This window comes from Salmo trutta, chromosome 34 (genome assembly GCF_901001165.1).
Source record: "Salmo trutta chromosome 34, fSalTru1.1, whole genome shotgun sequence".
Taxonomy (NCBI): Eukaryota; Metazoa; Chordata; class Actinopteri; order Salmoniformes; family Salmonidae; genus Salmo; species Salmo trutta.
The window spans coordinates 41,847,784-41,872,270 of NC_042990.1; the positions used below are offsets into that span (position 1 = coordinate 41,847,784).

At 44.9% G+C, this 24,487-nt stretch overlaps 1 protein-coding gene across 1 annotated transcript in view; it reads left to right on the forward strand.

Moving 5' to 3' along the window:
- Positions 1 to 24,487, forward strand: part of LOC115173255 (CUB and sushi domain-containing protein 2) — a gene marked incomplete in the record, with an annotated part of 501,741 nt that overhangs the window by 137,358 nt on the left and 339,896 nt on the right. The window contains 3 exon segments of the mRNA XM_029731172.1: positions 8,160 to 8,281; positions 20,309 to 20,412; positions 24,227 to 24,339. Of these exon segments, the coding sequence (XP_029587032.1) occupies positions 8,160 to 8,281; positions 20,309 to 20,412; positions 24,227 to 24,339 (339 nt within the window).

A 24,487-nucleotide genomic window follows, 5' to 3' on the forward strand; every position in this document is an offset into this window, starting at 1 on the left:
CAAAAATAGCATAAATAGGAAAGTATACCAGTTTTATTTGAGGACCAGGATGTTGACAGCTGTGCCATACAGATTATAAAATAGCTGGGAAGAGATTTTTGATGTACCGATTCCATGGTGCAGGGTGCACGAGTTGAAATATAAAATAATGCAAGATTCAACACTTTGTGGTTTTCAGCTAAAATTATTTTACCGAATTCTTTCCACCAACAAAATGTTGAATATTTGGAGCAATACAATCACCACAGTGCTGCAAATGTTGTTGTGAGGATACAGAATCAATAGACCATTTGTTCTGGTCTCAGGATCTAACGAGGTGACACCAATCGGTGCGCTATACTAATAATGCATCACAGCGAAGTCTGTCGTTGAGTTAGAACTGTGTGAACTGAACTACTGATCTCAGGCTTCATGTTGCTGTTGATGGAACAAGAGGAGAGCGATCGCTACACTGCAATAGTGAGCCAGTCGGATTCAGCTTTGAGCTAGTCAATTATTTGAGTCACACTCTCTCTATGCATTCTGACTGAGGTGTCAACATGGAAGCTAATTTGTGTGTCTGAGAGAGAGAGAGAGAGAGAGAGAGAGAGAGAGAGAGAGAGAGAGAGAGAGAGAGAGAAAATCCCAATTGTCACTCTGACAGAGCTCCAGAGTTTCCCTGTGGAGATGGGAGAACATTCAAGAAGGACAACCTTCTCTGCAGCACTCCACCAATCAGGCCTTTATGGTAGAGTGGCCAGACGGAAGCCGGACTTGGACCCGATCTAACATCTCTGGAGAGACCTGAAAATAGCTGTGCAGCAACGCTCCCCATCCAACCTAACAGAGCTTGAGAGGATCTGCAGAGAAAAATGGGAGTAACTCCCCAAATACAAGTGTGCCAAGCTTGTAGCGTCATACCCAAGAAGACTTCAGGCTGTAATCGCTGCCAAAGGTGCTTCAACAAAGTACTGAGTAAAGGGTCTGAACACTTATGTTTTTGCTTTGTCATAATGTGGTATCGTGTACAGATTCATGAGGGAATTTTTTTTGTTTAATACATTTTAGAATAAGGTTGTCATGTCATTTTTTAGGGGAAAAGGTCAAGGGGCCTGAGTACTTTCTGAATCCACTGTATATGTAGAGAGAGAGAGAGAGTTTAGTTAGTTCAGGTCCATCATTTTAACATCTTTATACAATTCAGACACGGTCCAAACTCCCATCTGTAGCCAATCTCTCTCCAATACCGGTATGTGATGGATTAATATGTGTAGATTTCTCCAGATGGTTGCTTGAAAAGAGGTACATAAGGAGACTGCGTGTTTATTTCCAACAGTTTTTACGAATGTTCCAAGATACAGATTTTTGTTGGATGGTCTTTCAGATATTCAGTTAGTATTTCATATTATATCAATCAAAGTGGCATGGGGTTGGACATGTCTTCTTCAATTGCTAGCCAAGAGGGGGGTTTGTTTTGGTGGGTAGAGCCAGTATATAGTCTGTCCTGTTACACATGACATGTAACGTTTTAATAATATCCTGAAGTGACATGCTTCCTTTATATTTTGGCATCATTAGTTTCTCTAAGGCAATGTGAGATTGCTTGGAATTCCATATAAATGTAGTGATCGTTTCATTAATGACGGATTACAGTACATTGAGTTAACATGCTTAGTTAGATTTTTGGAACCACTGGTATTTGTATTTCAATATTTCAATATTTCAATTCTTGCTCTGAACGTTAAAAAGAGGGAGGACCGTCTCACAAAGTCTGATTTCAAGGAATTCTCTATAGCTTTCAAGTTCTCTTCAACCATGAAATTAATATATGACGATAGGAAAATGCCAAGATATTTCAGACCTTCTGGGGCCAAAACAAAATTGAAATCAGAAATGTGGTCTTCAGTACATAGATAATTTATCGGAGTAACCTCTGACTTTTTCGCAGTTTATTCTGAAGCCATCAATCTCTGTTTATTCATTAACCAAATTAAGTAGCGCAGTAATTGACGTTTTAGGTTTCCTAACAAACAACAACATGTGATCTGTGTACATTGACCGTTTATGATTTCAGTAGTTTGACATATTCATTACTGGAGATACAGTCATTGGTGTAGAGTGAGTAGAGTTGAGTTGAGAGCACGCGTCCTTGCAGGGATAAAGAGTCTGAAAGGTGTTTTCCCAGCTCCACGTGTTGCGTCCTGTTGGTCAGGAAGTCAGTGATCCACCAACAGATAGAGCTGAGAGAGTTTAATGATGGGATTAAACTCTGAGTTAAAGTCCACAAACAATATCCTTGCAGATGTCTCTGGGTTATGTGGGTATTTGAGGATGTAAGGTAAGCCCATGTTGACAGTGTCTTCCACAGACGAAAGCAAACTGCAGTGGGTCGATGGAGGAGTCAATGATGGTTTAGAGATGGAACAGTCCCTGTTGGCTCTGATGGTTTAGAGACGGGACAGTCCCTGTTGGCTCTGACGGTTTAGAGATGGAACAGTCCCTGTTGGCTCTGATGGTTTAGAGATGGAACAGTCCCTGTTGGCTCTGATGGGGAACTGCAGTGGGTCGATGGAGGAGTCAGTGATTGTTTAGAGATGGAACAGTCCCTGTTGGCTCTGTAGGGGAACTACAGTGGGTAGATGGAGGAGTCAGTGATGGTTTAGAGATGGGACAGTCCCTGATAGCTCTGTAGGGGAACTGCAGTGGGTCAAAGGTTTTCATGATGACAGAGGGGAGCGCTGCAGGTTAGTAGTCATTCAGGCAGGACACCTTTTGTTTTTCAGGACAATGATTGAAGGTTTGAAACAGGCAGGAACAGTGCTTCGCTCTAGTGACTGGTTGAATATGTGAAAACAGGGGAAAGGTGGCCAGCGCTGTACTTAATTGTAGCTTGACAGACCCTGTCCGGGCCAGAAGCCTTCCTGCTGTTCAGTTTCCTAAAGAGTCCGTTGAACTCCTGCTCTGTGACGACCATTGGCTGGGGAAGGTGTGATGGCAGCCAGGGACAGATGCACAGAGAAAAACATAGAGATACAGAGAAATACAGAGAGGGAGATACAGAGAGAGATACAGAGAGAGATACAGAGAGAGAGAGATAGAGAGAGAGATACAGAGAGAGATACAGAGAGAGATAGAGATACAGAGAGAGAGAGAGATACAGAGCGGGAGATACAGAGAGAGAGATACAGAGAGAGAGATACAGAGAGAGATACAGAGAGAGATACAGAGAGAGAGAGATACAAAGAGAGAGAGATACAGAGAGAGAGAGAGAGATACAAAGAGAGAGAGATACAGAGAGAGAGATACAGAGAGGGATGCAGAGAGAGAGATACAGAGAGGGAGATACAGAGAGAGATACAGAGAGAGATACAGAGAGGGAGATACAGAGAGAGAGATACAGAGAGAGAGACAGAGAGATACAGAGAGAGAGATACAGAGAGGGAGATACAGAGAGAGAGATACAGAGAGAGAGATACAGAGAGGGAGATACAGAGAGGGAGATACAGAGAGAGATACAGAGAGAGATACAGAGAGGGAGATACAGAGAGGGAGATACAGAGAGAGAGATACAGAGTGAGAGATACAGAGAGAGAGATACAGAGAGAGATACAGAGAGAGATACAGAGAGAGAGATACAGAGAGAGAGAGAGATACAGAGAGAGAGAGAGATACAGAGAGAAAGATACAGAGAGAGAGAGAGATACAGAGAGAGAGAGAGAGAGAGATACAGAGAGAGAGAGATACAGAGAGAGAAACAGAGACTTATAGATATCCCTCTACTGGCCATAAGCATTGACATCCCTATATAGAAAGTATCTCTCTATCGGCCCCATAAAGAAAGCAACATTAGATAATGAATAGCAGTCATACAACACCTTGGACTTAACGTCCACACATAGTGGTTCTGCAATGTGTGAGGTGTAAACCTTCCGTCCACCTACTGTACTTATACCATCACCCACCTGGGAGCACTTCAGCCATTTCGTGGCTATTTCAGCACTTCCCCACTCATCAGTTTCCCTAACCTCCCCTCCACAGCCATGTGTGTCCGATGCAATCACCTGGGTGATTTATCCCCATAATCATCGCCGTCGGCCATCTCCACCACCGCTCCACTCCACGGAATGTTCTTTGAGAAATCTACTTTTGAAATCGGGCACCCCTGCGTGCCGGATTTAGACTGATCCAATTGAGTCACAATGAGATTATACCACTCAGAAACAGGGGGATACCCATCTCTTTAGGATTTGCAGATTATCTAATTGTACATTCTCTCATCCAAACAATACATGCCCACTTGGATTTCTATGTACTTACTCATGGAGGATTATGTGAATGTTTGGAAGTAGAAAATTGCTCTTTCAAAGTTTATTCAAAAATGGTGGACATATAAACCAGTATCACAGACCTAGATTCAAGTGATCCGCGATTGGTCTTCAATTGGTTTACTGAGTAAAGGATGTCTATTAACGTAGATCAGCAATAATTAACCTTGGATTATCTTTCTCTGCACTCAAACTGTTTAAACAGAGATGAACCATAATCCAGGAATTATTGACGTCTACCAAATACCAAATTACAGTATCGTTAATTCTCATGAGTTTATCCTCACACTGTTTAACCCATTAAATAACTTAGACCTCTGAGTCTGTGTCCCACAATGCACCCTATTATCTAGCGTAACGTGTACACTTGGAAACAGGAAGCAGGTGCAGAAAGTGAGTTTAATGAATAAGAAAGGCAGATAAACAAAACAGGTGAAGAGTCCTAAATATGATCACGACCAATACTGCCAGACTACCGAGGGCTAAATAAAGGGACAGTAATCAGGGTGATGATGAAGTCCAAGTGTGCATAATGATGGGGAGATGGTGTGCGTAATGATGGGTAGATGGTGTGCGTAATGATGGGTAGATGGTGTGCGTAATGATGGGGATATGGTGTGCATAATGATGGGGAGATGGTGTGCGTAATGATGGGGAGATGGTGTGCGTAATGATGGGTAGATGGTGTGCGTAATGATGGGGAGATGGTGTGCGTAATGATGGGTAGATGGTGTGCGTAATGATGGGGATATGGTGTACGTAATGATGGGGAGATGGTGTGCGTAATGATGGGGAGATGTGTGCGTAATGATGGGGAGATGGTGTGCGTAATGATGGAGAGATGGTGTGCGTAATGATGGGGAGATGGTGTGCGTAATGATGGGGAGATGGTGTGCGTAATGATGGGGAGATGGTGTGCGTAATGATGGGGATATGGTGTGCATAATGATGGGGAGATGGTGTGCATAATGATGGGGAGATGGTGTGCGTAATGATGGGGAGATGGTGTGCGTAATGATGGGGAGATGGTGTGCGTAATGATAGGTATATGGTGTGCGTAATGATGGGGAGATGGTGTGCGTAATGATGGGGAGATGGTGTGCGTAATGATGAGGAGATGGTGTGCGTAATGATGGGTAATGATGGGGAGATGGTGTGCGTAATGATGGGGAGATGGTGTGCGTAATGATGGGGAGATGGTGTGCGTAATGATGGGGAGATGGTGTGCGTAATGATGGGGAGATGGTGTGCGTAATGATGGGGAGATGGTGTGCGTAATGATGGGGAGATGGTGTGCGTAATGATGGGGAGATGGTGTGCGTAATGATGGGTAATGATGGGGAGATGGTGTGCGTAATGATGGGGAGATGGTGTGTGTAATGATGGGGAGATGGTGTGCGTAATGATGGGGAGATGGTGTGCGTAATGATGGGTAATGATGGGGAGATGGTGTGCGTAATGATGGGTAGATGGGGTGCGGAAGTAGGCACCTACATAGTGTGCTTCTTTTGACTAGGGCCTATAGGGGGAAGTGTGCCATACGGGTCGCAGCCTTCCAAACCCTATGACCATGAAAACTCTACCAGATAACTACAGGTCCCAACTAGAACACAGAGCTTTTCATTGTCTAAATCAAATCAAATCTGGATTTAAAGCTTTATCTTCTGATTAAGTCAAATCTGGATTTAAAGCATGTTCCTCTGAAATGGTACCGCAGTACTGTAGTATTGCTCAACCTTGAATATCCTCTGAAATGGTACCGCAGTACTGTAGTAATGCTCAGCCTTGTATATCTGCAGTACTGTAGAAGTGCTCAGCCTTGTATATCCCCAGTACTGTAGTATTGCTCAGCCTTGTATATCTGCAGTACTGTAGTATTGCTCAGCCTTGTATATCTGCAGTACTGTAGTATTGCTCAGCCTTGTATATCCTCAGTACTGTAGTATTGCTCAGCCTTGTATATCCCCAGTACTGTAGTATTGCTCAGCCTTGTATATCTGCAGTACTGTAGTATTGCTCAGCCTTGTATATCTGCAGTACTGTAGTATTGCTCAGCCTTGTATATCCTCAGTACTGTAGTAATGCTCAGCCTTGTATATCCGCGGTACTGTAGTAGTGCTCAGGGCGTTCAGGGCCGTCTGAATGTCTTCTATGCTATATCCCAAATGGAGCCTTCTTCAATATATAGTGTGACCAGAGCCAAAAGTAGTCCACTACATGTAGACTAGGTTGCAATTTTGGGACTCAACACTATCTCTCTGAGCCCTTATTATCTTGATTGCAGGGTTATTAGACCAGCGGCTCTGCAGCCACAATACATATGGCGTATTAACAGGGGAGAGAATCAACCTCATTATGGACCTCGTTATTAACCAGAAATGGGGAATATAGTTTATTGGACTCTGCAGTTAGCCCACCTACACAGTGATATATTTCATGAAGGTCACCCTCACTGTCAGTACCACTCAAGTTAATTACTTGATTATTTTCCTTAAACTTTAAAATGAACGCTACCCATTATTTAATGTGGCTGGTGTTTGGGGGGGGGGGCTGCAGTTCTTTTGCAGGGGGCATTCCTCTACGGACCTCTCTACTTCAGACATAACTGATTAAGAGTAGAGTCTGGGTCTAGACCTCTTAACTAACTTCATTTAGCCCCTGACACCCAGGCATTTCCTAAAAGCCTTCATTAGACATGGCCTGCTTTAATTTGAGGTGTTTAAAGTGCATTTCGGTGGCCTAGGGGAACAAGGACAGAGTAGAGTGGAAGACAGAATGACCTCTAAAAGAAAACTACTGCTGCTTTAGGACTAATATCCGACCATCCCTTATGTATTGATCCAGCCATCCCTTATGTCTTGATCCAGCCATCCCTTATGTCTTGATCCAGCCATCCCTTATGTCTTGATCCAACCATCCTTTATGTCTTGATACAGCCATCCCTTAAGTCTTGATCCAGCCATCCCTTATGTCTTGATCCAGCCATCCCTTATGTCTTGATCCAGCCATCATTTATGTCTTGATCCAGCCATCATTTATGTCTTGATCCAGCCATCCCTTATGTCTTGATCCAGCCATGATTTATGTCTTGATCCAGCCATCCTTTATGTCTTGATCCAGCCATCCCTTATGTCTTGATCCAGCCATCCCTTAAGTCTTCATCCAATCATCCCTTAAGTCTTGATCCAGCCATCCCTTAAGTCTTGATCCAGCCATCCCTTAAGTCGTGATCCAGCCATCCCTTAAGTCTTGATCCAGCCATCCTTTATGTCTTGATCCAGCCATCCCTTAAGTCTTGATCCAACCATCCCTTATGTCTTGATCCAACCATTCCGTATGTCTTGATCCAGCCATCCCTTATGTCTTGATCCAGCCATCCCTTATGTCTTGATCCAGCCATCCCTTATGTCTTGATCCAGCCATCCCTTATGTCTTGATCCAGCCATCCCTTATGTCTTGATCCAACCATTCCGTATGTCTTGATCCCAGCCTTCTCAAACATCATTCACTACTTCAGACATATTATAGTGCTTCTCTCCAGTCTCTTGTTGTTCTATTGGGTTCGAGATGAGACAGGATGAGACTGGGTTTAGTTGGTCTGGTTTGGCTTAGCTGTGTTCTGTTATGGTGTTTGTTTTTTACTATCTATTCTCTGCTCCTCTGTCTGTTTTAGAAATGGTCTAACTGTCCTCTTTGAACGTTTTTTCAATGCCCTTTGGTTCAAATTATGAGATTATATACACATAAACATATTACACATACAATAAACTAATTTGTACAGTATGTGGAAGTTGATTCACACAGTTAAATTGATAAGTAAACAGCCTAACAGTGTGTTGTTATTTTCTCTTTCAGCTCCTATGTGTGGTGGTCAGCTGAGAGGTCCTAACGGTATTGTCGCATCACCAAACTACCCTGTCCAGTATGACAACAATGCTAACTGCACCTGGGTCATCACCGCTACAGACACCACCAAGGTACCGTCTCACCAGCTAATGCTATATGCTAATACTGAAAATGTTGTGTTAATGTTGCTATGCTATGCTAATCCAGTACTATGTACAGAACTGACATGCTAAATGCTAATATTGACTACTTCGTGATTTTCTGACTACTTGCTATGCTATATTAATATTTACAACAGTCTGACATTATGACTTGCTAATATGGAAATTATACTTTGAAAATTGAGTACTTAATGTTAGTGATGCTATGCTACGCTAATATGTACTAGTGTTTATGCACTACTTGTTTGCTTCTCTGATGGTAAGCTAAATGCTAAATGTGCTACTTCTAAAAAAACGAATCAAATCAAATGTTATTGTTCACATACGCCTGGTTAGCAGATGTTAATGCGAGTGTAGCGAAAATCTTGTCCTTCTTGTTCCTACAGTGCAGTAATATCTAACAAGTAATCTAACAATTTCACAACAACTACCTCATTCATTCCTTTACACTTGTATGTATAAGAATATGTGCAAATAAATATATGGATGAGCGATGGACGAACGGCATAGGCAAGATGCAGTAGATGGTATAGAGTACAGTATATACATATGAGATGAGTAATGTAGGGTATGTAAACATTATATAAAGTGGCATTGTTTAAAGTGACTAGTGATACATTTATTACATCCAATGTTTAATTATTAAAGTGGCTAGAGTATGTTGGCAGCAGCCACTCAATGTTAGTGACGGCTCAGTCTGATGGCCTTGAGATAGAAGCTGTTTTTCAGTCTCTCGGTCCCAGCTTTGATGCACCTGTACTGTTCTTGCCTTCTGGATGATAGCGGGGTGAACAGGCAGTGGCTCAGGTGGTTGTTGTCCTTGATGATCTTTTTGAGCTTCCTGTGACATCGGGTGGTGTAGGTGTCCTGGAGGGCAGGTAGTTTGTCCCAGGGATGCGTTGTGCAGACGTCACTACCCTCTGGAGAGCCTTACGGTTATGGGCGGAGCAGTTGACGTACCAGGCGGTGATATAGCCCGACAGGATGCTCTTGATTGTGCAACTTTAAAAGCGTGTGAGTGTTTTTGGTGACAAGCCAAATTTCTTCAGCCTCCTGAGGTTGAAGAGGCGCTGTTGCACCTTCTTCACCACGCTGTCTGTGTGCGTGAATCATTTCAGTTTGTCCAAGATGTGTACGCCGAATGGAACTTAAAACTCTCCACCTTCTCCACTGCTGTCCCATCGATGTGGATAGGGGGGTACTCCCTCTGCTGTTTCCTGAAATCCACGATCATCTCCTTTGTTTTGTTGACATTGAGTGCGAGGTTATTTTCCTGACACCACACTCCGAGGGCCCTCACCTCCTCCCTGTAGGCTGTCTCGTCGTTGTTGGTAATCAAGCCTACCACTGTAGTGTCGTCTGCAAACTTGATGATTGAGTTGGAGGCGTGTATGGCCACGCACGCAGTCGTGGGTGAACAGGGAGTACAGGAGAGGGCTGAGAACTCACCCTTGTGGGGCCCCAGTGTTGAGGATCAGCGGGGTGGAGATGTTGTTTCCTACCCTCACCACCTGGGGGCGGCCCGTCAGAATGTCCAGGACCCAGATTCACAAAGCGGGGTTGAGACCCAGGGTCTTGAGCTTAATGACAAGTTTGGAGGGTACTACGGTGTTAAATGCTGAGCTGTAATCAATGAACAGCTGTAAGGGCTGTCGTGAGAGAGAGTAGACCAAGGTGCAGCGGAGTTAGTGTTCATCATTGAATATTTAATAATGAAAGAACACTATACAAAAAAAACAAGAAAACCGACAGCCAAATAGTCCTGTCAGGTGCAAAACACTAACAGAAACAATTACCCACAAAACCCAAAGGAAAAACATGCTCCTTATGTGTGACTCCCAATCAGCAACAACGAACTTCAGCTGTGCCTGATTGGGAGCCACACACGGCCCAAAAAAAAGAAATACAAAACACCCTGGCCTAACCAAAATAAAGAACAAAAAAACCCTCTTTATGGCCTGGGCATTACAACAGCATTCTTACATAGGTATTCTGCTTGTCCAGATGGGTTAGGGCAGTGTGCAGTGTGATTGCGACACACTGTACAATGTTAAGATCATACATTATTTCAAATATAGGGCATTTTTTACGTGTGTCTGTAATATGTCTCCAAACCATCATTTTAAGTGTATATTCCTTCCCCAAACTCTGTCAGATCAGATCCACCTTTCATTTAAGTTGCTGTGTTACACACAAAGAGAGATAACACTGTGGCTGTAGAGCTTCTTTTGTGGACTAGTCAGATACAATGCCCTGCAAAGGAGTTGGTACAATGTCCTGCAAAGGAGTTGGTACAATGTCCTGCAAAGGAGTTGGTACAATGCCCTGCAAAGGAGTTGGTACAATGCCCTGCAAAGGAGTTGGTACAATGCCCTGCAAAGGAGTTGGTACAATGCCCTGCAAAGGAGTTGGTACAATGCCCTGCAAAGGAGTTGGTACAATGCCCTGCAAAGGAGTTGGTACAATGCCCTGAAAATTAGTACAGCTAGAGAAGGATCGATTAAATGAATCAGAGAGAAAGATAGTGGAATTACCTGTGGAAAAGGAGAGGAAGAAGACAGCAGAGAGATGGAGAGATATAGACATCAATAAGAGGATATGATAAGAAACAGAGATGACTTCAGAGGTTCAAGGCCACAGTGCTAAACACATGTCCTTCTCTGAGCTCAAACAAATGGTTTTACACATCTGTCCCCGTATCACTGTGGCTGAGTGAGGGTCAGAGTATGAGGAGGGAGGAGTGGTAGACAGACGTAAAGTGAAATTAAGTGCACACATGCATCACACACACACACACGCCGTTGGGTACACTCCACTGGGCTCTGGGTGGAGTAACAAGGTGTGAGCCAGAAAGTGGTACTTTTGCCCGTCTCTCACTCCACTTCCTGACCAGATGAAAATGGAGCGCTGCTGTTCTTTCTCTGTAGAGTTCGAAAGATGGCGTTCCATTTCTTCCTGGCCCTGTTCACTACCAAACCAAACCACACCTCACCACACACACACACACACACACACACCGCACTGCCACGCCACCACATGCAGCCAGAGGAGATATTACTGTAGGTCAGAGAGGAGACTGAGGGTGTGTGTCCCAAATGTCTCTGGTCCAACATCAGTGTACTACATAGGGAATAGAGTGTCATTTAGGACTCAGAGGTGAGACGCAGACATGCTGATGCAGATACAACAGGGCTATTTCTGACTAAATACCGTCTGGTCTTCTTCAGGAATGACTGAGATTAGTCTACCCTCTAACCCGGGTTAGTCTGTCCTTCTGGCTGTTCTTTCTATCTTCCACCTCATGGTAAAAGCTGTACAGATGTATGATCTTAATTTGATCACTCTTTTGTTGATGAGAATTGTTTTGCTTTGTGATCTTTTGAGCTTTGTGATTTACATAAATACACAGAATTTATGTAAACAGTATTTCACTTTTCATGTACAGATGTAGGATCAAATTTGAGTCAGTTTGTTGCAGAATGAAAGTAATCCTGCAGCAACAGAAAATGTTAATTATTATGTGGACTGTAATTAATGGACATTTTGGTAGAGGTTGATAACATTTTAATTAGGGAAAATCATGTCTGAAAAGTAAAAGTGGAAATTACAAACTTTACAAGCTTTTGAAAACTAAAATATACTAAAAGCATTTCCTCAATAATGAGGCTATATACACAGGGTAGCGGTACAGAGTCAATGTGCGGCGGTACAGGTTAGACGAGGTAGTTGAGGTAATAAGTACATGTAGTTAGGGGTAAAGTGACTGTCCATAGATAATAGATAATAAACAGTGATTAGCAGCAGTGTATGCAAATAATCTGGGTAGCCATTTGATTAGGTGTTCAGGAGTCTTATGGCTTGGGGGGTAGAAGCTGTTTAGAAGCTTCTTACACCTAGACTTGGTGCTCCGGTACCGCTTGCCGTGCGGTAGCAGATTGAACAGTCTATGACTAGGGTGGCTGGAGAATTTGGCAATTTTCAGGGCCTTCTTCTGACACCGCCTGGTATAGAGGTCCTGGATGGCAGGAAGTTTGACCCCAGTGATGTACTGGGCCATACGCACTACCCTCTGTAGTGGTTTGCTGTCGGAGGCCGAGCAGTTACCATACGAGGTGGTGATGCAACCAGTCAGGATGCTCTCAATGGCGCAGCTGTGGAACCTTTTGTGGATCTGAGGACCCATGCCAAGTCTTTTCAGTCTCCTGAGGGGGAATAGGTTTTGTCGTGCCCTCTTCACGACTGTCTTGGTGTGTTTGGACCATGATAGTTTGTTTGTGATGTGGACACCAAGGAACTTGAAGCTCTCAACCTGCTCCACTACAGCCCCGTCGATGAGAATGGGGGCGTGCTCGGCCCTGCTTTTGCTGTAGTCCACAATCATCTACTTTGTCTTGATCATGTTGAGGGAGAGGTTGTTGTCCTGGCACCACACTTCCAGTTCTCTGACCTCCTCCCTATAGGCTGTCTCATCGTTGTCGGTGATAAGGCTTACCACTGATGTGTCGTCAGGAAACCTAATGATGGTATTGGAGTCGTGCTTGGACACGCAGTTGTGGGTGAACAGGGAATACAGGAGGGGAATAAGCACGCACCCCTGAGGGGCCCCTGTGTTCAGGTTCAGCGTAGTGGTGTTGCCTACCCTTAACACCTGGGGGCAGCCCATCAGGAAGTCCAGGATCCAGTTGCAGGTGTTTTGTCCCAGGGTTCTTAGCTTAGTGATGAGCTTTGTGGGTACTATGGTGCTGAACGCTGAGCTGTAGTCAATGAACAGCATTCTCACGTAGATGTTCCTTTTGTCCAGGTGGGAAAGGGCAGTGTGGAGTGCAATAGAGATTGCATCATCTGTGGATCTGTTGGGGCGGTATGCAATTTGGTGTGGGTCTGGCATGATGCTGTTGATGTGAGCCATGACCAGCCTTTCAAAGCACTTCATGGTTACAGACGTGAGTGCTACTGGTCGGTAGTCATTTAGGCATGTTACCTTGGTGTTCTTGGGAACAGGGACTATGGTGGACATAGTGAAGCAAGTGGGGTCAGCAGACTAGGATAGGGAGAGATTAAATATGTCTGTAAACACTCCAGCCAGCTGGTCAGCTCATGCTCTGAGGATGCGGCTAGGGATGCAGTCTGGGCCTGAAACATGTAGGTATTACAGACTCGGCCAGGGACAGGGAGTACAGTAAGTAAACTTGCCAGTTGGTCAGCACATGCTCAGAGTACACGTCCTGGTAATCCATCTGGCCCTGTGGCTTTGTGAATGTTGATCTTTTTAGAGGTCTTGCTCACATCGGCTATGGCGAGCATGATCACACAGTCATCCAGAACAGCTGGTGCTCTCATGCATTCTTCAGTGTTGGTTACCTCAAAGCGTGCATAGAAGTCATTTAGCTCATCTGGTAGGTTTGTGTAACAGGGCAGCTCGTGGCTGGGCTTCCCTTTTGTAGTCCGTAATAGTTTGCGAGCCCTGGCACATTCGACGAGCATCGAAGCCTGTATAGTATGATTCAACCTTAGTCCTGTATTTTTGCTTTTACTGTTTGATGGTTCGTCTGAGGTCATAGCGGGATTTCTTATAAGCGTCTGGGTTAGAGTCCCACTCCTTGAAAGCAGCAGCTCTAGCCTTTAGTTCAGTGCGGATGTTGCCTGTAATCCATGGCTTCTGGTTGGGGAATGTACATACGGTCACTGTGGAGACGACGTCATCAATTCACTTCTTGATGAAGCCATTGACTGATGTGGTAAACTCCTCAATGCTATCGGATGAGTCACGGAACATATTCCAGTCTGTGCAGCAAAACAGTCCCATAGTGTAGCATCTGCGTCATCTGACCACTACAAATCAATTTATAACATTTCTGACATGCGTTTTTCTGGATATTTTTGTTGTTATTCTGTCTCTCACTGTTCAAATAAACCTACCATTAAAATTATAGACTGATCCTTTCTTTGTCAGTGGGCAAACGTACAAAATCAGCAGGGGATCAAGTACTTTTTTCCCCCACTGTAAGATATTACAGTTTTTAATGACCCGTTGGTAGGATAATCTTGATCGGAGTTCATTCAGTTTTTTCTCCAGTGATTGCACGTTGGCCAATAGGACGAATGGTAGAGGGGGGTTACGCATTCGCCAACCAATTCTCATTAGGCACCCTGACCTGCGTCCCCTGTATCTTCTCTTCATGAGAATGACGGGGATTTGGGCCTGGTCGGGTATCTGGAGTAAATCCTTTGCGTCCGACTCGTTAAAGAAAAAATCTTTGTCCACTTCCAATCGATGTTCTGATATTCAGAATCTATTTTTCGTCATAAGAGATGGTGGAAGAAACATTATGTAAAAAATAAGTAACAAACAACGTGAAAAAAAAAACATACAAAATAATTACGGGCCCATCAAAATGGCAGCCATCTCCTCCGGGGCCATTCGTGAAAATGATACACTAAATGTTAAAATCTTGTTGATAATTTTGTTGCAACAATACTGGTCAAATTAAGATCCTACACATGTATCTTTTTGTAGCATGAAACTGCATTTTATCTGGTGATCTGACCCACAACAGCATCCTCTCTCTCTCTCTTTCTCTCTCTCTCTCTCTCTCTCTCTCTCTCTCTCTCTCGTTCTCACTCTCCCTCCCTCCTTCCCTTCCTTCCTCCCTCCCTCCCTCACCAGTCCTGGCAATTTAAATCAGCGTGTGGGTTTACCATAAGACAGAATGCAATTTGCATTTTTATCAGCTTTTTTCATTAGGCCTCTGCTCTCCCAGTAAACATTAAACATCTGCCCGGAAGTGTGCTGATTTGAATCAGAAGACTAAACAGCACCTTTTCCCTATTGATTTGGTTCGGGTTTTTTTCTCCTTTCTTCATCCTTATTTACTGATTTTATGTTAATGTTTATTATTTATTATAATCAGTTTACGAAGAAGCATTTAGATTATCGAACTCGTCCCTGAATTTCTCGCGAGCCAATGAGCTCAGTTGAATAGATATATTTCCTGGGTAGAAAAGCTAATGCATAAATCCATCCTAACATGCATTCACCTTGTGGTTCACTGGAAGTGACTGGAAATGGCCCACAACGGGATTTAGCGATTTAGTGACTCACCCTGGTGATTCTGAGGGTTAGCTGTGTCTTAAATCACAACGTTTTCTCTGCGAAAAAGACCACTACTTTTGAGTCACATGGATCTAGTAGTGCACTATAAAAGGAATAGAGTTCCAGTTGGGATATAGCCTCTGAGTTGCTGAATCGTCTAATAATAGACCATAGACAGATGTGTTCTATCTGGTCAGGTGACATGATCAGGTCAGACTCAGGGTACAACTGACAGCCACTGATAGAGCAACTTTAGTATGCCCTGATTGGTTGAGGGACGAGCGTTTCATAGGAGTGACACCGAATGTCGGATTAGAGGATGGAGGGATAGAGGATGGAGGGATGGAGGGATAGAGGATGGAGGGATGGAGGGATAGAGGATGGAGGGATGGAGGGATGGAGGGATGGAGGGATAGAGGATGGAGGGATAGAGGATGGAGGGATAGAGGATGGAGGGATAGAGGATGGAGGGATGGAGGGATGGAGGATGGAGGGATAGAGGATGGAGGGATAGAGGATGGAGGGATGGAGGGATAGAGGATGGAGGGATAGAGGATGGAGGGATGGAGGATGGAGGGATGGAGGGATAGAGGATGGAGGGATAGAGGATGGAGGGATAGAGGATGGAGGGATAGAGGGATGGAGGGATGGAGGGATGGAGGGATAGAGGATGGAGGGATAGAGGATGGAGGGATAGAGGATGGAGGGATGGAGGGATGGTGGGATGGTGGGATAGAGGATGGAGGGATGGAGGGATGGTGGGATGGTGGGATAGAGGATGGAGGGATGGAGGGATGGTGGGATGGTGGGATAGAGGATGGAGGGATGGAGGATGGAGGGATGGAGGATGGAGGGATGGAGGGATGGAGGGATGGAGGATGGAGGGATGGAGGGATGGAGGGATAGAGGATGGAGGGATGGAGGGATGGAGGGATAGAGGATGGAGGGATGGAGGATGGAGGGATGGAGGATGGAGGGATGGAGGGATGGAGGGATGGAGGATGGAGGGATAGAGGATGGAGGGATGGAGGGATGGAGGGATGGAGGATGGAGGGATGGAGGGATGGAGGGATGGAGGGATGGAGGGATGGTGGGATAGAGGATGGAGGGATAGAGGATGGAGGGATGGAGGGATGGTGGGATGGTGGGATAGAGGATGGAGGGATGGAGGGATAGAGAATGGAGGGATGGAGGATGGAGGGATGGAGGGATGGAGGGATGGAGGGATGGAGGGATGGAGGGATGGTGGGATGGTGGGATAGAGGATGGAGGGATGGAGGGATGGTGGGATAGAGGATGGAGGGATAGAGGATGGTGGGATAGAGGATAGAGGATGGAGGGATAGAGAATGGTGGGATAGAGGATGGAGGGATAGAGGATGGTGGGATAGAGGATAGAGGATGGAGGGATAGAGAATGGTGGGATAGATGATGGTGGGATAGAGGATGGAGGGATAGAGGGATGGAGGGATGGAGGGATGGTGGGATGGTGGGATAGAGGATGGAGGGATGGAGGGATGGTGGGATGGTGGGATAGAGGATGGAGGGATGGTGGGATAGAGGAAGGAGGGATGGATGGATAGAGGATAGAGGGATAGAGGATGGATGGATGGATGGATTATAGTAGTAGTTCCCAAACTTTTTATAGTCCCGTACCCCTTCAAAAATGTAACCTCCAGCTGCGTACCCCCTCTAGCACGAGGGTCAACACACTCTCAAATGTAGTTTTTTTGCCATCATTGTAAGCCTGCCACACACACACACTATACGATACATTTATTAAACATAAGAATGAGTGTGTGTTTTTGTCACAACCCGACTCGTGGGAAGTGACATAGAGCTCTTACAGGACCAGGGCACAAATAATAATATAACATTAATCAATAATTTTGCTCTTTATTTACATATAACACTGTATTTGTTCATTAAAAAACTCCTGTCTTATTTTACAAATTGACGTATTTCGTTTTCCAAATGTCTGCGAAAGAGCGAAGGTTTCCCGCGAGAGAGTAACGGTTAATGTGATTGGATGTTGATTATTTGACTAGACTTCCTGTATTTCACATTGTGTTGTTATTTCACTCAACACTTGATGGTTTAATTTTTTTTTTTGGCAGTGAAACGAGGCGCCTCAGGAGAGGAAAAAACATCACCCAAACGTACAGCCCCGTTGGACAATATAAATGGACTGTTTGAAAATGTGAACCACATTTGTATTAGGCGTACCCCAGACGGCATTGCATTGTGTGTGTGTGGCACTTTGGGTTGTAGCCGGGAATAGCCGGATTAGAGGATGGAGGGATAGATGGATTATCAAAGATCGGCTATGAAAAAGCCAACTGACACTTACTCTTGTGTTACTGACTTGTTGCACCCTCAACAACTACTATGATTATTATTATTTGACCATGCTGGTCATTTATGAACATTTCAACATCTTGGCCATGTTCTGTTATAATCTCCACCCGGCACAGCCAGAAGAGGACTGGCCACCCCTCATAGCCTGGTTCCTCTCTAGGTTTCTTCCTAGGTTCTGGCCTTTCTAGGAAGTTTTTCCTAGCCACCGTGCTTCTACACCTGCATTGCTTGCTGTTTGGGGGGTTTTAGGCTGGGTTTCTGTACAGCACTTTGAGATATCAGCTGATGTAAGAAGGGCTATATAAATAAATTTGATTTGATTTGATTTAATTAGAGGACGGAGGGATGGATGGATTAGAGGATGAAGGGATGGATGGATTAGAGGATGAAGGGATAGAGGGATGGATGGTTTAGAGGATAGAGGGATGGATGGATTAGAGGATAGAGGGATGGATGGATTAGAGGATAGAGGGATGGATGGATTAGAGGATGAAGGGATAGAGGGATGGTTAGAGGATAGAGGGATGGTTAGAGGATAGAGGGATGGTTAGTGGGTTAGAGGATAGAGGGATGGATGGATTAGAGGATGAAGGGATAGAGGGATGGATGGTTTAGAGGATAGAGGGATGGATGGATTAGAGGATGAAGGGATAGAGGGATGGATGGTTTAGAGGATAGAGGGATGGATGGATTAGAGGATGAAGGGATAGAGGGATGGATGGTTTAGAGGATAGAGGGATGGATGGATTAGAGGATAGAGGGATAGAGGGATGGATGGTTTAGAGGATAGAGGGATGGATGGATTAGAGGATAGAGGGATAGATGGATTAGAGGATGAAGGGATAGAGGGATGGATGGATTAGAGGATAGAGGGATGGATGGATTAGAGGATAGAGGGATGGATGGATTAGAGGATGAAGGGATAGAGGGATGGATGGATTAAAGGATAGAGGGATGGAGGGATGGATGGATTAGAGGATAGAGGGATGGATGGATTAGAGGATAGAGGGATAGAGGGATGGATGGATTAGAGGATAGAGGGATGGATGGATTAGAGGATAGAGGGATGGATGGATTAGAGGATAGAGGGATGGATGATAGGAGGATAGAGGGATGGATGGATTAGAGGATGAAGGGATAGAGGGATGGATGGATAGGAGGGATGGGTTAGAGGATGGATGGATTAAAGGATAGAGGGATAGAGGGATGGATGGATAGGAGGGATGGACTGATGGAGGGATTAGAGGATGGAGGGATAGAGGGATGGATGGATTAGAGGATGAAGGGATAGATGGATGGAGGGATTAGAAGATAGAGGGATGAGGATTAGAGGGTAGAGGGATAGAGGGATGGAGGGATTAGAGGGTAGAGGGATAGAGGGATGGAGGGATTAGAGGATGGAGGGATGGAGGGATGGAGGGATTAGAGGATAGAGGGATAGAGGGATGGAGGGATTAGAGGATGGAGGGATGGAGGGATGGAGGGATTAGAGGTTAGAGGGATAGAGGGATGGAGGGATTAGAGGATGGATGGATGGATGGATTGGAGGGTAGAGGGATGGATGAATAGATGGATGGATGGATGGATTGATGGAGGGATTAGAGGGTAGAGGGATAAATGGATGGATGGAGGGATTAGAGGGTAGAGGGATGGATGGATGGATGGTTGGATTAGAGGGTAGAGGGATGGATGGATTAGAGGATGAAGGGACAGAGGGATAGATGGATGGGAGGGACAGAGGGATAGATGGATGGGAGGGATGGACTGATGGAGGGATTAGAGGATGGAGGGATAGATGGATGGGAGGGACAGAGGGATAGATGGATGGGAGGGATGGACTGATGGAGGGATTAGAGGATGGAGGGATAGATGGATGGGAGGGACAGAGGGATAGATGGATGGGAGGGATGGACTGATGGAGGGATTAGAGGATGGAGGGATAGATGGATGGGAGGGACAGAGGGATAGATGGATGGGAGGGATGGACTGATGGAGGGATTAGAGGATGGAGGGATAGATGGATGGGAGGGACAGAGGGATAGATGGATGGGAGGGATGGAATGATGGAGCGATTAGAGGATGGAGGGATAGATGGATGGGAGGGACAGAGGGATAGATGGATGGGAGGGATGGACTGATGGAGGGATTAGAGGATGGAGGGATAGATGGATGGGAGGGACAGAGGGATAGATGGATGGGAGGGATGGACTGATGGAGGGATTAGAGGATGGAGGGATAGATGGATGGGAGGGAGGGACAGAGGGATAGATGGATGGGAGGGATGGATTTATGGAGGGATTAGAGGATGGAGGGATAGATGGATGGGAGGGATGGACTGATGGATTGGTAAGGGAAATTCCTTGACCCTGGTTGCAGAGGATATACTGTATATATATATATATATATATAGAGAGAGAGAGAGAGAGAGCAATGCAGAGAATACAAAAATGGAGGGATGACAGAGGGGGGAAAAGATTGACCACCTAACCCTTCATATCACGACAGCCATTTTGTTCGCCGCATTCTGACGTCTTTACTGTCGCCTAGGTGATAAAGCTGACCTTTGAGGACTTTGACCTGGAGCGTGGTTACGACACGTTGACGGTTGGGGACGGAGCCGTGGTCGGAGACCAGAAGACCGTCTTCCACGTGTGAGTTCCTTCAGCCTCTCTGCCACCTCTTGTCTTATTCATTTCTTTGTCCTTTTTCTTGCTCTCACATTTTTACACACATTTTCTTGTGGGTACAGCTGCTCTTTTTCTCTCCTTCAGTTTGTCTTGCTTTCCACCCACCTATCCTTTCTCTCTCTTTCTCTCTCTCTCTCTCTGTCTGTCTCTGTCTTTCTGCCTCTCTCATCTCTCTCTCTCTCTCTTCCTCTCTTCCTCTCTCTCTCTTCCTCTCCTTATCTCTCTCACCATCTTTATCCTACCGTCCCTCTCTCACCTCTCTCCCTCCCTCAATCCCTCCTCCCCTGCCTTCCTCCTCTCCCTCCTCCTCCTCCTCCTCTCCTCCTCTTCCTCCTCTCCTCCTCCTCTCCTCCTCCTCCTCTCCTCCTCTCCTCCTCCTCCTCTCCTCCTCCTCCACCTCTCCTCCTCCTCCTCCTCCTCCTCCTCCCCCACCACCTTCCATCTCCCTCTCCATCCTTCTATTTCTGTCCATTTCATCACCTCCAGGACCAGTAGTGCATGAAAGATAGATCTAGTGCCACATTGTCTCCCCTTCAATGTTAAAACAAAATCAGGGCAGTTCGACGTGCCACTTCGCATTGCATATTGATCTGTCCTAATGGAGTTTGCTCCAACAGATTGCATATTGATGTGTCCTAATGAAGTTTGCTCCAACAGATTGCATATTGATGTGTCCTAAGTGAGTTTGCTCCAACAGATTGCATATTGATGTGTCCTAATGGAGTTTGCTCCAACAGATTGCATATTGATGTGTCCTAATGGAGTTTGGCTCCAACAGATTGCATATTGATGTGTCCTAATGGAGTTTGCTCCAACAGATTGCATATTGATGTGTCCTAATGGAGTTTGGCTCCAACAGATTGCATATTGATGTGTCCTAATGGAGTTTGCTCCAACAGATTGCATATTGATGTGTCCTAAGTGAGTTTGCTCCAACAGATTGCATATTGATGTGTCCTAATGGAGTTTGCTCCAACTGATTGCATATTGATGTGTACTAATGGAGTTTTGCTCCAACAGATTGCATATTGATGTGTCCTAATGGAGTTTGCTCCAACAGATTGCATATTGATGTGTCCTAATGGAGTTTGGCTCCAACAGATTGCATATTGATGTGTCCTAATGGAGTTTGCTCCAACAGATTGCATATTGATGTGTCCTAAGTGAGTTTGCTCCAACAGATTGCATATTGATGTGTCCTAATGGAGTTTGCTCCAACAGATTGCATATTGATGTGTACTAATGGAGTTTTGCTCCAACAGATTGCATATTGATGTGTCCTAATGGAGTTTGCTCCAACAGATTGCATATTGATGTGTCCTAAAGGAGTTTTGCTCCAACAGATTGCATATTGATGTGTCCTAATGGAGTTTGCTCCAACAGATTGCATATTGATGTGTCCTAATGGAGTTTGCTCCAACAGATTGCATATTGATGTGTCCTAATGGAGTTTGCTCCAACAGATTGCATATTGATGTGTCCTAATGGAGTTTGCTCCAACAGATTGCATATTGATGTGTACTAATGGAGTTTTGCTCCAACAGATTGCATATTGATGTGTCCTAATGGAGTTTGCTCCAACAGATTGCATATTGATGTGTCCTAAAGGAGTTTTGCTCCAACAGATTGCATATTGATGTGTCCTAATGGAGTTTGCTCCAACAGATTGCATATTGATGTGTCCTAATGGAGTTTGCTCCAACAGATTGCATATTGATGTGTACTAATGGATTTTTGCTCCAACAGATTGCATATTGATGTGTCCTAATGGAGTTTGCTCCAACAGATTGCATATTGATGTGTCCTAATGGAGTTTGGCTCCAACAGATTGCATATTGATGTGTCCTAATGGAGTTTGCTCCAACAGATTGCATATTGATGTGTCCTAAGTGAGTTTGCTCCAACAGATTGCATATTGATGTGTCCTAATGGAGTTTGCTCCAACAGATTGCATATTGATGTGTACTAATGGAGTTTTGCTCCAACAGATTGCATATTGATGTGTCCTAATGGAGTTTGCTCCAACAGATTGCATATTGATGTGTCCTAAAGGAGTTTTGCTCCAACAGATTGCATATTGATGTGTCCTAATGGAGTTTGCTCCAACAGATTGCATATTGATGTGTCCTAATGGAGTTTGCTCCAACAGATTGCATATTGATGTGTCCTAATGGAGTTTGCTCCAACAGATTGCATATTGATGTGTCCTAATGGAGTTTGCTCCAACAGATTGCATATTGATGTGTACTAATGGAGTTTTGCTCCAACAGATTGCATATTGATGTGTCCTAATGGAGTTTGCTCCAACAGATTGCATATTGATGTGTCCTAATGGAGTTTGCTCCAACAGATTGCATATTGATGTGTCCTAAAGGAGTTTTGCTCCAACAGATTGCATATTGATGTGTCCTAATGGAGTTTGCTCCAACAGATTGCATATTGATGTGTCCTAAGTGAGTTTGCTCCAACAGATTGCATATTGATGTGTCCTAATGGAGTTTGCTCCAACAGATTGCATATTGATGTGTCCTAATGGAGTTTGCTCCAACAGATTGCATATTGATGTGTACTAATGGAGTTTTGCTCCAACAGATTGCATATTGATGTGTCCTAATGGAGTTTGCTCCAACAGATTGCATATTGATGTGTCCTAAAGGAGTTTTGCTCCAACAGATTGCATATTGATGTGTCCTAATGGAGTTTGCTCCAACAGATTGCATATTGATGTGTACTAATGGAGTTTTGCTCCAACAGATTGCATATTGATGTGTCCTAATGGAGTTTGCTCCAACAGATTGCATATTGATGTGTCCTAAAGGAGTTTTGCTCCAACAGATTGCATATTGATGTGTCCTAATGGAGTTTGCTCCAACAGATTGCATATTGATGTGTCCTAAGTGAGTTTGCTCCAACAGATTGCATATTGATGTGTCCTAATGGAGTTTGCTCCAACAGATTGCATATTGATGTGTCCTAATGGAGTTTGCTCCAACAGATTGCATATTGATGTGTACTAATGGAGTTTTGCTCCAACAGATTGCATATTGATGTGTCCTAATGGAGTTTGCTCCAACAGATTGCATATTGATGTGTCCTAAAGGAGTTTTGCTCCAACAGATTGCATATTGATGTGTCCTAATGGAGTTTGCTCCAACAGATTGCATATTGATGTGTCCTAATGGAGTTTGCTCCAACAGATGCTCCATAAGGTTTCACTGGATGTTGTTATTAATTGTGCTGAAATTTACAGGCCTTAATAAAATGTTATAGATGGATTTTTATGTGGAGCTTTGTAGTGAGGCTTCAGGTTGTTGTGGAGGAGGAGGAGGAGGAGAAGAGAGGGGGGAGAGAGAGAGGAGACGGGAGAGGGGGAGAGAGAGAGGGGAGAGGGGGAGAGAGAGGAGAGGGGAAGAGAGGGGATTTTTATGTGGAGCTGTGTAGTGAGGCTTTGGGTTGTTGTGGAGGAGGAGGAGGAGAAGACAGGGGGGAGAGAGAGAGGAGAGGGGAAGAGAGGGGGAGAGGGGAAGAGAGGGGAGAGGAATGGGGGAGAGGGAGGGAGACAGGGGGAGAGACAGGAAAGAGGAAGGGACAGAGCGGGACAGGGAAGAGAGAGGGAGAGGGGAAGAGAGGGGAGAGGAATGGGGGAGAGAGAGGGAGACAGGGGGGAGAGACAGGAGAGAGGGAGGGATCCCAAAGTATCCCTAGGTGTGCTCCCACGGGCACAGACACACTCCCAGAGGCACAGACACACTCACACATCTTCCCCTGTCTCCTGCAGCCTGTCAGGGACCACGACTCCAGACCTGGTGGTCAGCACCAGTCATCAGATGTGGCTCAACTTCAAGACTGATGACACCAGTGGTTCTCTGGGCTTCAAGGTGTCTTATGAAGGTGAGTTTATGAAGGTGTCTTATGAAGGTGTCTTATGAAGTGTCTTATGAAGGTGAGCTTATGAAGGTATCTTATGAAGGTAGCTTATGAAGGTGAGCTGATGAAGGTGTCTTATGAAGGTGTCTTATGAAGGTGAGCTTATGAAGGT